The sequence below is a fragment of the Protobothrops mucrosquamatus genome, unplaced genomic scaffold (assembly GCF_001527695.2).
Source record: "Protobothrops mucrosquamatus isolate PMUCROS unplaced genomic scaffold, P.Mucros_1.0 scaffold413, whole genome shotgun sequence".
Lineage (NCBI taxonomy): Eukaryota > Metazoa > Chordata > Lepidosauria > Squamata > Viperidae > Protobothrops > Protobothrops mucrosquamatus.
Genome location: NW_015386742.1, coordinates 588,647 through 606,113, shown reverse-complemented (window position 1 = coordinate 606,113; position 17,467 = coordinate 588,647). Strand labels below are relative to the sequence as shown.

At 35.7% G+C, this 17,467-nt stretch overlaps 2 protein-coding genes across 2 annotated transcripts in view; both read right to left on the bottom strand.

Annotated features, from left to right (window-relative positions):
* WDR33 (WD repeat domain 33) overlaps window positions 1-6,067 on the bottom strand; it is a 65,377-nt gene extending 59,310 nt beyond the window's left edge. The window contains exon 1 of the mRNA XM_015816199.1: window positions 5,937-6,067. The gene's annotated coding sequence lies outside the window, so the exon portion shown is untranslated. The remainder of the gene's footprint in view (window positions 1-5,936) is intronic.
* A 1,366-nt stretch (window positions 6,068-7,433) lies between these two features.
* On the bottom strand, window positions 7,434-12,148 carry POLR2D (RNA polymerase II subunit D). Its single transcript, XM_015816197.1, has 4 exons — window positions 12,016-12,148; window positions 10,069-10,249; window positions 8,734-8,829; window positions 7,434-8,076 (listed from the first exon to the last, which is right to left on the bottom strand). The coding sequence occupies exons 1-4, from the start codon at window positions 12,086-12,088 to the stop codon at window positions 7,998-8,000; spliced, it is 429 nt and encodes a 142-aa protein (XP_015671683.1). The 5' UTR covers window positions 12,089-12,148; the 3' UTR covers window positions 7,434-7,997.
* Between the last annotated feature and the right edge of the window lie 5,319 nt (window positions 12,149-17,467).

Genomic DNA, 17,467 nt, shown 5'->3' with positions numbered 1-17,467 from the left:
AGTAAAGAAACCAAGAAATACACACAGATTAGCACATGGTAAAGAAGCAACAAAGGCCTTAGGAAAAAGTATTCTGACATCCTACAAACATCAGAAATATACAGACAATGGTTCTTCCTGTAATGCCCTATGGAAGCAAAAGCTGGAACTGAAGATCAGGATAGAAAGAGTACTGACAATTTGAGCTTGGGTGTTGGAGAAAACCCCTGAGAATACCATGGATAGCAAGAAAACAAACAAATGGATTATCAAACAAATCAACCCAGTGTTCCCCCTTGAGGTGCGAATAACCAGACTCAAAATATCTTGTTTGGACATATTATGCAAAGACCTAGGTCTCTGGATACATCTATGATGCTTGGAAAGATGAAAGGAAAGATGATCAGCAGCAAAATGGATGGACTTACAGCAATGAGTGAACTGATGGAAAATCTGAAAGACCAGGTTGGAGAACAGATCCTCCTGGTAAATGCAAAAGATACCAAAGTATTATATATAAATGATCCACCAAAAGAACCACATGTTCTTAAAACTCAGGAAAGGAAAGTGATTGATGTTTGCTTTTCCATGTAGATGAGCAGGTAAAGAAGCAGGAGAATCCACACATCTGACCCTAAACACCAACATTTGGATTATTGTTTTAATAATATTGTTGGGTCAAACTATCTATTTTACAACCCAATCTAAGTATAGTTGATACATTTTAAAAATGTTTAAATTGATCTGCCTAACAGAATAACTCCCCTATGGAAGAAAACCACAAGCAAAGACATAATTACTTCATCTATCTATAATGAAACTGCAAGCTTCATTGTTTTGTGAGAATGAACTCAAACACAAGGGAGACAAGATGTGCACTACAGGCAATTCTCAACTTACAAGTTTGTTTAGTGACTTCAAAGTTACAACAGCACTGAAAAAAGTGACTTATGACCATTTTTCACACTTACAGCTCCTGTAGCATCCCCATGATCATATGATCAAAATTTAGATGCTTGGCAATTGACTTGTATTTATGACGGTTGCCATATCCCAAGGGTCATGTGATCACCTTTTGCAACTTTCTGACCAGCAAAGTCAATGGGGAAGCCAGAGTCACTTAACAACCATGTTAATAACTTAACAACTGCAATGATTCATTGAACTGTAGCAAGAAAGGTCATAAAATGGGGTAAAACTCATTTAACTGTTCTCACTTAGCAACAGAAATTTTGAGCTCCATTGTGGTTGTAAGTCAAGGACTACCTGTACTAGACAACTTACCATCGCCTGATCTAAATATATTTAATAAACAATAAATCTAAATCAACAATAGTCTCTTTCCTTGTGTACCTGAAATATACATAATCTGATGGAACAATCTGACAAAATGAAATAATTGCCACCCTGGCTAGTTAACAAATTGTTAAACATATTAAAACAATTAACAGAAAACAGAAAAGAACAAAGATGGCAAAGATAGTAAACCTAGATGCAGCAAATGGGGCTTCAATCACACTTACCAAAGGCCTAGGTGAAGAGTTGGATCTTTGAGGCCTTTTGAAACACCAGCAGAGTGGAGTCTGTTTGAACCTCATTTAGAGGGCAGGGGCTAACAATTGGGGTGTGCTTCTGGAAGCCTGAGAAATAGCATTATTTTTATTTGTGTCCCGCCTTTATTATTTTTAATAACCAGAACAGCCAGACCTGCCAAACCAGATCAGCTGGGCAAATATTATGGGAGACAGGTCGCTCTTCAAGTAACCATGCCCTATGAGATGTAGGGCTTTATAGATAGTGAGTAGCACCTTGAATCACAACTGGAAGCAAACTGGCAACCAATGCAACTCACAAAGCAGAGGTGTTATATGAGCATATCAAAGAATGCTTATCATTAACCATGCCACTGTGTTCTCTATGGCTTGAAGCTTCTGGGTGGTCACATATACACTGCAGTAGTTAAGCTGTGAGATAACTAGGGCATGAGTGACTAAAGAATCCCACCATCTCAAATATTTGACAATGTAGCGAAATACTATGCCTGCTTTTCAATGGCCCTTTAATGTAACAGGTTAGAACTGTGCAAAGATTTTCATCTGGCCCAGAGAAATCAGTCACGTGGAATGAATGGTTCTATATAGCTGTCAGACTTTTCCACAAGATAGATATTAATCTGTGAATTAGTAACATGGAGAATTAATGATAAGGTATGCATTTTCTGGATTTTAACAAAATAGAGCAATTTGTTTTTTTTAAAAACAAACATCTAATTTTGAAAGTTCAGTTTATATTTGATGAATATGCCTTATTCACCTTATTTCAGTTGGCGTATTAAGTCAGACCCTTAATCTTATGAAGTCAGTGGGCTTATATCACATTCAAGCAGAATTTATAAATACACGCCAAAATGTTCATTTTGCACCCTAGCAGCAAGACTATCTAAATAAACCAGGCTCTTTTCATGATTTGCTACGTTTAAACTGGAAAAGTTGGCTTCTTCTCAAAAGCCAGATGATTGGAAGTCATATTTGTCTGAAGGTAGCTACTATGTACATATGTGTATGTCCAAGGACTAATTCTTAATTTAAATTTTGAAATTGTATGCTGTAATCATTCTTGTATACTAATAGCTTTGTAAAGTAAGGTATATATTTGAGGAAAAATATAATGATGTAAAATGTTTTTATCTTAGCAGCAAGCAAAAATTTCAAAACTACAAAGGCACAAAATCTAGTTTAGGTTTTAGTTTTTATAGTAACCTATTACTCACCTAAAACTAATCCAGCAGTACACACAAATTGCTTATCAAGCCATGTAGGCCCCTATTTTTCAGGATCAGAGTTCTGGAGGAAGATTCTGATTATTTGAAAAGTGTAACTAGCAATTAGTACATATCTAACATCTCAATGAAGGTGGCAGCTAGTACTAGTATTAATTATAGTTTTCAACAAATTTCTAATGCAATTCAAAAGTGTTTTCCTGGACTTTCAATAATGCATTGACCTTTTAACAAACCTTGGAAAATAATTAAGCAGGGTACTATCCTGCTCTTTTCACTCCCATAATGTCTGTGGATTGCTTTCTTTATTATCACCCAATGTATGATTATCTAAAGCAAATTTTCTATAATGTAAAAATTCCAATTTCCCCCTCCTCCCAATTATTCAAGATACAGAGAGAATACCAGAAAAATTACACTCTTCTTAATTCATTTTTAGGTGACAATTCTTAAAATACAAATATAACTATCATGCTATTAGATTTCAAGATGAAAAACAGTGAATTATTCTTCATATGCTCTTATCACTTTACTGGCAGAGGTAGTTGAACTGCAGTTCAATTTCACTCAGATGGAGCCATTTCTATTTCAGAAGTGTTTTACAAGCAATTTTAGCAAGTGTGCTTTTCAAGTTTTACAGCATGGCAGTTAAAAATCTTGGAAACACTTTACTGTATGTTAATTCTCAATATACTTAAATATGCATATCTTTTCCTAAACTTTCAACCTAGCGCAAAAATATAGCAATTAAGAGTTCCAGATCTATTCAAATTACGTGCAGAAAAAGTTAATCAAACTCATTTAACTTTAGAAACTTCAGTTAATCCCACATATCTACGGAGTGCAACTTTTTTTTATTTATATTTCATATTTCTAAATCGCCCATCTCCGTTAAAGAGGGCTTTTTATGGCTTCCAATACCAGTGGGTTTGCTATTAAGCTTCTGTAATTTCTTTTCAGAAGCCATGATTCTAAGCAACAGTTCCCAGAAATTCTACAGTACTTAAAAGAAGTAATTATTTAAATTCAGATGCCTACGATATTTAAAAGTGATCCACAAAGATTAGAAAAAAATGCCAGAACACAATTTCTAGATCAAACGGTATTTCCTCTGACTTATATTTCAGTTGTTTCTAGAAGTATTATTACAGGATCACATTAAGAAAAAATGAACTTTTAAATGGCTGGTATACTGAAAAGTCAACTATCATATTAATTATAGGTAGAATAAAAGGGATTATCTAGACATGTGTTTTTTTACATACAGCCCTATGAATAAGTACCCACTAACCATAGTGGAGAAAAGAAATAGTTTTAGGAATTTTTTTTTCTTCCCAATCAATTGTAGATGACTGAGGATCATCTAGAACCAGATAAGAAACAGTATAGGGCATTTCAATAAAAAGAGAAAATTGCAAAAATGACCTTGTTATCAAAATTATCTGTTAGACAAACAGCCCTGCATTTCATATTATTTTTCCATGAACAAAACAACCTACAACGCTCTTTATCAATATGAACAGTTATTTTTACAATGAAAAATAGAGTCTGAGCTTAGCCTATTTGGTTTACTTTCTCTAAATGCCTAAAAGATGCAGCATTACTATAACTGACTTTGTATTTGCAAGTTATGATTTAACTAAGTACCCATTGACTTTGTATGTGTCCCCTCCACATAGCATTGTTTCCACCGGGAAGTCCCAAAGGTGATTTTTCACTGGACTTTGTTTTTCCTTGGAGATGTTTTAATTCTCATCCAATATAAGTATAAATCCTTCCATTCTCCACCATTCAGTCAGAACTGAAAAAGTTATCTTGGATGAGAAGCAAAACAACTCCAAAACAAAGAAAGCCCAGTTGTCTTTTGAAAAAGCACTTTGGGGACAACCATAACTTGGATGACTGAGAATCTCCATAGACATTTCCACACAGGGAACTACTTATGAAAGCCACACAAATTAGTTTTGATATTCAAATTTAATGTAAGAAAAATAGCTTTTCTGAGAAAACTTCATACAAATTCTACCTGGTTAACTTATTTTCACATGTGACTATTTGGCAAATTTACAAATATGTGAAATTAAAGCTTCTACTTCAAATACAAAATATTTTGAATCATTTTATTTGAAATAACATAAGACTAGGATGTTTGAGGACTAAGCTAATAGCTATGAACTGCTTGTACCATAGTAAATACTTAATTTGTGTAGTTATGTTTTATATGAAGATTAGTTGCAGGATCTCAAGATTCTAGTAAAATGCAATGACCCTGATTAGGTTTCTACCTAGACTAGGTACAAATGATAACTTTTAAAAATACATTGAGAACTTCAATACATAATCACACAATTGAAAAGAAAAGACATCAACATTCTATTAACTCTACTATAAGGACATAGCTTCTAAGAATATGTAAGCATGAATACTGGGAAGTTACACATTTTATAATGAATGTATTAACCTTTAGCACAAACTGTAAACTAATATTCAAAATTCAGAATGAACATATTTTCAAAACTAAGATTTGTAATAAAAAATCCTATGCATATTTATTATATTATATTTTGAAAGGAAGATGGTAATATCTGCAAACTGTGTAAGGATTTTGGAAATATAAAAGTAACTTCCAATGTTACCAATCTCTAATCTTTGTAGCAGGTCTGCAAGTTTATCAGTGTAATATCTCCCAAACTACATTAAGTTTGCACGTTTTAAAACAATGACTAGAGAACGCACAATGGAGACGAGTTGTGAACAGGAAAACTCGGCTCATATTATACACGTATAGCAACTGATCTTGACCGAAGAACCTCCGCTATTAAGTGTTCTCCACCTCTTAAACTTAGGATGTGACTACATAATCACGTCCTAAGGAAAAGGACAGGATGTTGGCTACTTGCTTGCTTTTCCCAGTTTCCTTCCAGAGACTAAATTTCACCTCTCGTTTAGAGTGAAGGCCTTGCAGCTTTTATTGAGCTACACTTCGTAGCTTTTATCTAGCCTCTCCTCTTCCATTCACGACGTCCGCCTATTCCGGCTTTCACTCTCAAGCCCATTCGCCGCCAGTTAACAGCAGCAGCAGCCCTCGCGGCCTAAAAATGGCGGAAACGGCTTGGATCTTCCGACGTACTGGGCGCTTCCAGGCTACTCCCCAATTTTCTTGATGTGAAACACTCACAAAAAACAGCCGCTCACGGAGTTTTATACCGTGGGGCCTCGACGTCCCGAATAATCTTATCCCGGAAGCTGCCGCCTCACGAGCCGTCTCTACCACAATCCGCCATCTTCCCCAGCAGCGACTGGAGACGGTGCACATGATGAACGTCATCAGGTACACCAACCAAAAGTAGGCGGGCAGAGGTAAGACTTCAGGATACGCATGCGCCCTTTGATAGAAGCACGCTACGGCATCTTTTTGCGACTACCATAGAGTGGTGGGATAGAGGCTTCCGGCTAGCTTTCCGGAAGAGGAAACGTTAATGTAAACTAAAGAACGGAAAGGGAAAGCCCAAACAATATAGGCTTGTAGTTTGAAAAGTCAGTTCCAGCTGGGAAAGAACATAGTTATGGCTGAATGTCAAATAATTACTGGCCAACAAAAATAGTAATAGTAACTATTGTCAAACAAGATGCTTACATGGAAGAGGATAAAAGTATTTGCGGAAAAATTAATCATTATTAATGATTAATTTTAATTTTTTGACCATCCAGTCAGAGCTGAAGAAGCTTCTTGGATGAGAAGCGAAACGTCTTCAAAAAAAAAAAAGAAAGTCCAGTTGCCTCGTGAAAAATTATCTTTGGGGTTAATCATTAGATATATTACTACCTCAAAGTAAAAATCACCCATTGTGTTTAATGATATGGAAAAGTTTATTTAATATTGAGTAGAGACACCATTATTAAAATTACATTCATTGCTGCAAGGAGGTTCCGTCTTAAATAGTATCCGCTCTTACTATAAGTGTTGTTATTTGTGACACTTGAAGAAAGTCATTGACAGTTTGTTTACAGCCTGCCTTGGGAGGTAGTATTGTAAGAATTTTAATAGCTGATAGCAGTCAATTTATGTAATATGTAAGAGAACTTCTATAACTGCATTTCTGTTTCAAGCAAATAATTTCTATGAACTAAAAAGTGATGAATAAATAGATCATGCACTAAACTTGATCTTCAATAATATGCACTATTGCTTTCCAGTCTTTAGTTTTAAAAAAGCTAGAAACATTATCTTATTTTAATGCACATGAATCCAAAGTATTTATAACAATGCATATACTGTAAAAATTTAATACAGGTAGTCCTCCACTTACAACAGTTCATTTAGTGCATGCTCAAAATTACAACTGCATTGAAAAAAGTGACTTATTACCGTTTTTCACACTTACAACCTTTGTAAGCAGCATGATCAAAATTTGGATGCTTGGCAACTGGATCATATTTATGATGGCAGCAGTGTCCTGGGGTCATGTGATCATCCTTTGCACCCTTCTCATAAGCAAAGTCAATGAGGAAGCCAGATTCACTTAATAACCGTGTTACTAATTTAACAACTGCAATGATTCACTTAAAAACTGTGGCAAGAAAGGTCATAAAATGGGGCAAAACTCAGTCAATAAATGTCTCACTTAGCAACATAAATTTTGGGGTCAGTTGTGGTCATAAGTTGAGAACTACCTGTATTTCAATAGTAAAAACAATGTAATTTAATAATCAGTAATCCCCTTTCCCACTTTATAAAAACAATGAAAAAGAACAGTCACAAGATCTTAGTTAAAAATATCTTACTTTAATTTGCAATTATTTTTGAAGGAGAAAGCGGAGTCTCAAGAACCAGCACAATAAAACCCCACAGGTTTATTTTGATTCTACTGTACTGCTACAATTCTCAAACAGTAATTCAAATTAAATATAGTAATATTTATCCTACTTTACACATGACATATTCAAATTAGTATTACTGGACCCAAAAATATTATTTGCACTCCTAAGATGAAGTTATGTTTAATATTCACTTCCAATCAGGTAAAACCTTCCCAAGTTCTGCAATTCATGCCATTCAACTGTTTAAATTCTTCATCATTAAAAAGTTCATAAAACTGGGAAACATAACTTGGCCAGAATACAAAATACTATATTAATATTAATAGGTGTTGGCCCCAAAAGAAGTACAAAGAAACAAGAATGAGATCCTCAATTCGCTCCCAACCCCACACAGATCAGAAGAATCTGGCAATTCATGTTAATATTGAAAGCTTCGTTTGGTCTGAATGTCATCAAGAATTTGCTGCAACTCTTCATCTTCAAACCGACCCTCTAAGCTGAAAGATAAGAATAAGCAGTGTATTTCTGTTTACGTATATAAAAAAATTCCGATATATAAACTCTCTGAAAAAGAACTCCAAGGCACCAGTTTCCAGAGGATTGCAGAAACTACCAATAAGATGTGAGGATTTTTTCCTCTCAATATTATTTAAAGGTAGACTAATTCAATTTAGACCAGACATGTGATAAAAAAATATACTAATTTCTCACCCCCCACTTTGTTATTAGTTTATAACACATATCTTAATCATTAAAAATGTGATAAAATTATAAAAACAAATTAGTTGAAACTTCAAACAGTAATAAGGAATATATTTAAACAAGGGTGTATTCAGATTTCCTCTTCCTATTTTTTGTTTGATAGAATCAAGCCTATAACTAATTTTAATTAAAACAGAACATAAATATAGCTAAGAAATTACAATTTAGCAATTTTAAAGGCTGTTGTTCCAATCGGGTCACTATTTTTAATTTCATAATATCATGATATTTGACCCTAAAATTGTCAGTATTAGACTAAAGAATGGATATTTAAGTCTAAATTCTGTTTTTTAACTAGGTGATGAGATTGTGACAGTTCATTTTTTCTGATGTTTGAGGATCACATTCACTTGAATCATGACAAGCTTATCCTTTTACTTAGGGAAACTCACCTGGGAATTAAAGCTTTGGCTTCTTCAGCTGTTTCAGGACCCAGATTAGCTAAACATGCTAGTTCAAATTTATGGAGTTTCTTCTGGAGCAATAAGCTGCAAGAAAAAAAAACACAATTTAATATTGAAAAGATGTACTGCAGTAGAAATTCTTTTTACAGTACCTCATACTTTCAGTGCAATTTTACTATCATGCGTGTGAGAGTATGATATAATCTACAGTGCAATTCAAGGATACATCCGCAAGTACCCAGAATATATGTATGCATGCGTGTGTACTTTATATAAAAAATCTTTGCATCAAAAATAACACTTCTATATTAACACTGATTTTATATAACACAGTAATTACAGTTACATCATTTTAACTTAATTTTTTTTTCTTTGCCTCTGTTCTGGTTAACTATCCAGAATATTGTCCTCAATTCCTATATTCTTACCAATTACAAAACAGAGGGGAAGACGGTAAAGTTCCAAACTTGTTCCATTATTCTGTCCATTTCCATTGATGGCCAATATCTATATATTTTATTTATATTATTTGTATTTATTATATTTATAACCCACCTTTATTTTGTACAATTCAAGGTGGTAAACATATTGCTTCAACTTGTTTCCTCAATACCTAAGACATAGTTACATTGCTCTCCAAATCTACATTGTCATTTATCACTTTTTTTTTTTTACTTTGGGCTGATTAGGAATAGAGTTACAGTTCTTATTCACTGCAACAGAAGAATAATGCTGTATGCTGCTGCTGTATTCTTCCACCACTCTCTACCCACTGAAGCCACCCCAGCTGACCTTTGTTGTTGCCTCTCTTCCCCTCCACTAAATGGCCTCAAGTTCTATATCACAGAGGCTGTTGGCCATGCTGTGCAGGGCATCTTTACCTCTTGCTGCCAGCACCATGACTGCCAGCCTCTTGGTGGGCTTACCTCACTTCAACAATCTCAGTCTGTCACCAGCTAGGAGGGCCCTTTATGCAGAAGATAGTTCCTCCACTGATGTTGAGGTCAGCAGGGAAGATTGCAAGTGGTGACCATGTAACTGCAGGGCATTTGGCAACTGGTCATAAGAAGCCAGGCACCCAGATTGCGATCATTTTCCCTTGGTGGTGTGTGTGACAGTCAGAAGTGCATTACAGGCTAAAAAGATCCTTTCTGAGGCATTTGTAATAACAAAATATCACTAAGCGACCATCATTAGGCAAGGAATATTTATTTTATCAAATAGTAAAAAACAACTTTGTGCTAAATTTTATCCTTGTTCAGTTTATAAAGACCATATTAGCTCTCATTACCTAATTAATTTTAAAAAAAAACACTAACTCACCTGCGGACACTAGCAATTGTCTCCCGGTTTTTGAAGCGGCTGAAGCGACCTGTATAATTCAAAGTTTTCATAAACAGTTCAGAAAGTTCTTGTTCGTCTTCCACACTCTCATTCTGCTGTTTCCGATGTTCCAGAAGCATGTGCACTTCTGAATTTAAAAGAGTTTCAGCAGTTTCAAATTCTGCATATAAATATAGGTGGCAGGGAAATAGATTAAAAAGAAAGATACATTAATAGTGATATTAAGCCTTTACTATATGCAAGGCAAAAGCATAATAGTGTTTCAGGCTGTGAGTGAAAACTTCTTTACCTAAATGCATCTCCACATCAAACAGAAATAAAGCAAACCATCAAATCCCTATGTAGCAAATATAAGTTTGAAATATTCTAGTTATTGTTTCTTATACATATTTATGTCACCTCACAGGAACTTTTACATATATGGAAGAACTGAAAATGTGATTTCTTCTTGAAATGATAAGCAAGGTAGCTTTTATCACCTTCATTCTGCAGCAAAGCATATATCACTTCTTACAATGAATCTTGCAATAATTTCTACATATCAATGTACAAACCATATTGTAAAATTTATGATACATTATCTTCCTTAGTCTTTTCATATATTCATCTATCAATTTCAAAGTTTCATATATTAGCAATTGCACATATACATTTTATATTACTGCAGATTCAGAAAGGTTTATGATTCCCAGTCACTTTAAAGAATAGAATTTGTAAACATTACCTTGATGTTCACAAGTTTCAATTCAATTAGATAAGCATATATCCCCACACTATTGTTAGAACTGGTAACACGTGCTTAGAATGTATAAGTGAAACAGCTGCCAAAAAAGTAATATCTTAGTTTTACAGACAATAAAAATTAAAAACTTCAATTATTCCCCAAATATAGATAGTCCTCGACTTATGACAATTGAGCCCAAAATTTCTGTTGAGACATTTGTTAAGTGAATTTTACCCCATTTTACAACCTTTCTTGCCACAGTTGTTAAGTGAATCACTGCAGTTGATAAGTTGGTAACACGGTTAAGTGAATCTCGCTTCCCCACTGATTTTGCTTATCAAAAGGTTGCAAAAGGTGATCCACATGACCTTGGTAAACAGCAACAGTCATAAGTATGAACCAGTTGCCATGCATCTGAATTTTGATTGCATGATCATGGGGATGCCACAAAGAGTGTAAGCGTGAAAAACGGTCATAAGTCACTCTTTTCAGTGTCGTTGTAACTTTGAATGATCACTAAATGAACTGTTGTAAGTGGAGGACTACCTGTATAAGTTATGTAGTCTGGCACAAATTATTTGCCAGTCAATTATCCTTTGCATGTATGTAGTAGTAGGACAATAGTGATAGTAGGATACTACTTTATTATAATCATGTATGGAATTATGCTGATAAATATAGAAAAGGATCTCAAGCAGTCTCCCACCCAGGAAAAGCCAGGGATCTTAGCTTAAATTTGCTAACCCTGATGCTTCTAGCCCACATACCTAGCACGGAATGAGAACAAGAGCGGGCCTTTAAAAGGCACAGCAGGGTCTTTTTGTACATCTAATATGGATAACACTAGATTGCAAGCTATCTCCATCTGGTGCCCCCCAGGCCAGCTCTTAAATTCTCAGCCGCAGAGCCCTTACAATTCTGAGGAACACCAGATGGGAAAAGACTATTAAATGATCCTCAACACTGTCTAGTTCAGGGGTAGGCAACCTCGGCTCTTTTATGACTCATGGACTTCAACTCCCAGAATTCCTGAGTCAGCTATGCTGACTCAGGAATTCTGGGAGTTGAAGTCCATGAATCATAAAAGAGCCAAGGTTGCCTACCTCTGGTCTAGTTCTTCAATGTCCATACACGGGAATCTCCCTTAGGCAACCTTTCTTAGCTTCTCCGGCTGCTTTAGTCTCCCCAAGACTGCCGCTCACCCTTGGGAAAAACAAGCTGAGATGCATCCTCTTCCACATCTACGGCGCGAATGTCACTACCACCTACCGCCATCGTTTCATCCGGCCCCCGAACACGCGCAGCGGGCCGGAAATACGAAAAACGAGCAAAAACATGGGCGACTAGTCCTGACGCCCCCTGGAGGGGACAGAACAAAGCGCTGCCGTGACGTTGGCCCCAGAGGGACGGAGGAGGTGGGCCTGAGAGAAAAGCGAGCGCAGGCCTCAGATCAATGCGCTCGTATCGCAAAGCGCGCGCTTGTCCCAAATAAATTAGCTGATGTATTCCGTAGAGCCCGCCTCCTCATAAGGAAATTCAGGATTTGAAGGCCTTGGTTCAGTGAAATTTAGTTTAAAATTAATAAAAGACATATGAGCAATGCTCTGCATCTTTTTTAAATCTTATTTTATTAGGAAGATTCTAAAATATGGAGAGGATGATTAGAAGCCAGCACAAAAGAAAAAAAATACTAGGTTATCTTAGGGTTATTCATTGACTAATTAATAAATGTTTACTTAAATTGATTTCGTTGCTTTCAGTATGATTTATTGCGAAGTGAATGGATAAATACATGTTTCTGAATTTTTTGCAGGTTTGATTGTCCCCATCATTATATAAGTTGCCATGAAAAACAAAATTTACTTTGGAAACTTGCTTTTCTCACCTCCTCCCTTCCCCACCCCCACCAAGGTTCTAAATAATATTTATTGCATGCAGGTTTAATATTCTAGTATATGCTAGAAGGTTCAGTTCAATGCATAGGATTTTCTTTCCTTGCAGAAAGCCTCATAAAATTCCTGCCTGATATCTCCAATTGAAAGGAGAGAGTAGCAGGTATAGGGTTTTCTCCTGAGCAGGGGATTGGACTAGATTTACAGGGGTGTCAAACTGCTGGTCCGCGGGCTGGTTGCATCATGCGGAGGCTGCACCTGCCCCAGCTCTGGCAATGTGAAAAAAGTTGTGATACGTCGCAACACGTCATGTGGTGCGGCGAATTTGACACCTGTGGACTAGAAGATCTCCAAGGACCTTTCCAACTCTGTGATTCTGTTATTCTGATTTTCTGTATCATTTTTTCAGGTCATCCTTATTTTCAGGCAATAGTGTTGTATCGTCGGCATACTCAAACTATTTATGATTCTTCCTACAATCTTCAGGCCCAAATCAGGCTGTTCCAGGTCTAATTTCTGAATTATCACTTCAGCATACAGATTGAACAAAAATGGTGATAAAACACATCCCTGTCTAACTCCCTGACTGATTCAATTTGTGTTGCAATAGGGTTCTCACTGTTGCCTCCTGATCACTGTACAATGATCTGGTAAGTCTGATCAGGTGGGTTGGGACACCAAAATCACACAAAACTGCCCATAGCTTATTGTGTTCTACACAGGCAAAAGCTTTTCTGTAATCAATAAAACACATATATAGATCCTTTTGATATTCATGTGCCTATTCCATAATTCATCTAATATTGGTAGTGTGATCTTGAGTGCTAAAAGCCAGCTTATACATCAGGTAACTCTTGATCAAAGTCGTTCTATAGTCTGTTGAATGATCTTTAACAGAAACTTGCTTACATGAGAAATCAATGCAATCGTGCAATAGTTGAAGTAGTCTCTGGCACCACCTTTCTTTACTAATGGGATAAAAACAGATGTTTTCCAATTGTGAAGCCATTGACATGTGGACCATATTCTGACACAGGGCTGTGATGATGTTAACTGGCACTGGTTTTAGTAATTCCACAGGTATTCCATTAATACCTGGGGCTTTCCAATTCAGCAATTTCTCCATGGCCCATTCTACTTCTTTCAAGATGTTTGGTTCTTTATTAATTGGGCTGTCATTATTGTTATCTTCATGGTAAGTCTTTCTATATATTCTTTCTACCTGTTCTTGATCTTCTGCTGGTCACTGAGTACGTTCCCTTTGCAGTCTTCAATAATTCCTTGCCATGCTGAAAAGCTGGATCACATCATTTTCATTACGACAAACATGACCTTAGTATGCCCTTCCCTGTTGGCTTCTTCCAGATGTTCACACTGCCTGTTTTTGTCTTTCCTGGCCCACTTGGAAAATTGCATTCAGCCTTTTAACTTTGTCTTTATTATCTTTCACTTTGGCCGCTCTACACTGATCAGATATTTTGATGGTTCCATCAGATAGCCCCTTGTTTGTTCTCTTTGGTTTTGGCATGACATGTTTTCCAGACGTTTCCATGATGTTACCTTGGATCTCTTGCCACTGTTCATTTGATCTTTCCCTTCTAGATTCAGTAGTTCCAACTATTCTTAAGTTCTATGATGTACATAGGTGACATGTTGTCCACATTGAATTTGGGGGGGGGGGGAATAGTACCTTTTTAACTTTGCAGTTTGAGCTTCAATTTAGCCACTAATAACTGATGGTCTGAGCTACAATCAGTGGCAGGAAGCATCTTAACAGATGCAACTGAACCTTTCCAGTGTTGACATAAAATGAAGTCTATCTGATTTCAATGTTGTCCATTTGGTGCTGTCCATGTGTATAAACATCACTTCAATTGAATAAATCACGTTCATTACTCTGAGATGATTTTCCTGGCAAAATTGCACTATGTGATCGTCATCTTCATTCCGTTCACCTACCCCAAACTTGCCTACTTTTCTTGCAATTTCTCCCTGGCCTACGCTTGTATTGAAATCGCTCATAATATGCAAAATATTCCTTTTTGGTATTTGCATGAGAGCACATTGAAGCTCACTGTAAAAAAGTTCAATTTCATCAACGTTTGAGTCTATACTTGGAGCATAGATTTGTAGTATGGTGATGTCGAGTGGCTTGCTTCAAATTTGGATAGATATTATGCAATCACTGTATGCTCTGTGATTCTCAACATATTTGAGTCACTTGTTTGCTTACACAGAATGCAACTCCTTTTCATCTGATATCATTTCCCAAAAAATATACCATCAACTCATCTGATTTAAATTAACCACTGCCTTTCCAGTGTAATGTCTATGCCAAGGATGTCTATGTTCACTCTAATCATTTCTCTTTTTACAATTTTGAGTTTCCAAAGGGAGATTCCTCTAACATTCCATGCTCTAATTTGATATAAAATGCTTTATGGCAATGCTGTATTAGATAAACTAAAAAGGGCAAGGCAAATTTTACTGTCTTAAGTGACTTATTTTAAAAACAATTTGCATTAATTCTGGTGTTATTTATAAAAGAAAAAAAACACACAGGGGCTATTACTCAATATTCTGTATGGATCACAAGACAAAATACCACAGCCAAACAAACATGAAGGCTTTATTTTATTTTTTTTAACAAAATGTCCAATCTCATTCTTTCTGAGAGTTTATCTTGTAAAACACAGTACTGTTAAAGATTCCCACCCATTTCATGCTGGTTTTGCCACCATCTTAGAGTTCGATTTATTTTTTTTAGAAATAGAATTTGAATTATTAGATTTCTGTGTGAAAAGTCAAAACGGACAGACTCCAATAAAAAAGGGACAAGATAGAAATGTATCCACTACAATTTATTTTCTACAATACTTCATTAGAGGGTAAAGTTCAATGATTTACACTCAGAAGTTATATAGCTAGGAGGCAACCAAGTGTAATAACAAAGAATTGGTCTGACATCTCTTCACTGAAGGTTTAAAGAGGTTCTTTAAAAGGAACAACTTAAATTAACCAAAGCATTGTTCATTTTAGAATTGGGGAAAAAGTAGAAAACAGCACTCAGTCAGAGAAGACTGCAATGTTAAAATGAGTAGGGAAAAGGGTTATGTGCAAAACTTGAAATGTGGAAGGTTAAAATATGCAATTAAAAATAATATTCAGAACAGGTAGATGTTGACTGTAACATCTTTTGAATTGAAATGCCTCTATTGAGATTGCTATTTATTATGAAAAGAAAATCTCTTGAAAAATATTAAAAACAGTGAACCTCTGATGATTAATGATATCCTCTGCTGTTACTTGGAAGGGATGGGAACTAAAAAAAAAAATCCCTTAAGAGTTCCTAGGCTGCAACAAAGGAGATTCTCAACCACTTACAATAAATTCTTCTAAACCAAAAGGCACTTGCTTGTAGCTAAGGATGAGCCATTTCCCAATCATACCAGAATACTATTGCTAAGTTCGCTGTATAGTTACATCACTCTTTAATCAGATAGAAAATACAACATTTAGGACTCTTGAAAAGACAGCGCTCTTCTGGCTTTTTTGTTGGTTTCCATATTTTTTGTGTTTATTAGTTTTGGGCTCATCACAGTACATCACTACTATGCATATACTATATAGATCCATGATCAATTCATTCTGTAGCATTGACATACCATACTGTGACTGAACTCTATTTGTGATCAATGTAATTATATCCATTCCTCTTACTGTTCTGTGTGCTCCATTGCCTGTTGCTGTTTTACTTACTAAAAGAAAATCACAATCCAACTTTAACAGAGGCATTTCCATTACTATGGATTAGGAGATTAGATGGAAACAGGGGCATGGAATGGGACCAGCTCTCACTCCAAAACTATTTTGACTTATTTCATTATAATAATAAAATTAGACCAAATAAGTTGTCACACTTAAAAGTCTGTTCTTTAAAATATTAAGGCCCCCATCTGACTCCTAAGCTCCTCTACACTCATTAAATCAAAATCAAATAATTAATGCTATACACTGCTGACTACATGTAACAGGGCAAACATTTTCTTTAAAAAAAAAAGCAATATTTGTACGGCACTATATGCTTGCATGACCAGTCTTACCAAATGTGCTCAGGGGTGAAAGTTTAGCACCATTGTTTTCCTTTTTGCTTTAAAAAAAATCTTTAAAATTGAAATTCTAACATAGAACACTAATAGTAATTTGTGTAGCCCTATAGTTCAATACTGTTTGAGAGCAGAGATGGATGGCATGACCGGAGCTTAACTTTTCCCTCCCGTTCTACAGTTTCTTTTCTGTTGAGGGCACCAGTAAGAGTAGTAACAATTCACTTTAATTTGTAAGAAGGCTAATTTACTCTCAGTAAGAGAAAACTGTGGAAAAGTGCCTTCATATATATTTACTTTTCAGCATAATCAGAAGGGAAAATCAGTAATCCAAACGAATAATCCCAGTGCAAAACTAAAAGCTATAACAATATTGTGCATGGCTAGTGTGTATTCCTTTTTTACCCCTTCCTTCTACAAGAATTAAATAAACTATGTGATTTTTTTCCTGAAATATGTGAAGAGTGCAAGAAAAATAATGCAGTTTGAACGAATCCTAGATTCTCTTAAGTAGGCCTGCTGCAAAGAAGGTACATACATTTGCCATTTTCTAGCCAGCAGTTTAAGTGTTGACAAATAATGTTTACCTCAATATATAAGCAATTCATGTTTACTTATACTTCTTTCCAAGAATGAGGCGTCTGCTTAGCCTTAGA

Bases quoted from the DNA above. Each gene is read 5' to 3' on its own strand.
- POLR2D (XM_015816197.1), bottom strand. From the start codon at position 12,088: ATGGCGGTAGGTGGTAGTGACATTCGCGCCGTAGATGTGGAAGAGGAT. The intron at 10,250-12,015 runs GTGAGCGGCAGT...ATTTATATGCAG, and splicing joins TCAGCTTGTTTTTCCCAAGG to AATTTGAAACTGCTGAAACT. The intron at 8,077-8,733 runs GTGAGTTTCCCT...CTTATCTTTCAG, and splicing joins GCCAAAGCTTTAATTCCCAG to CTTAGAGGGTCGGTTTGAAG.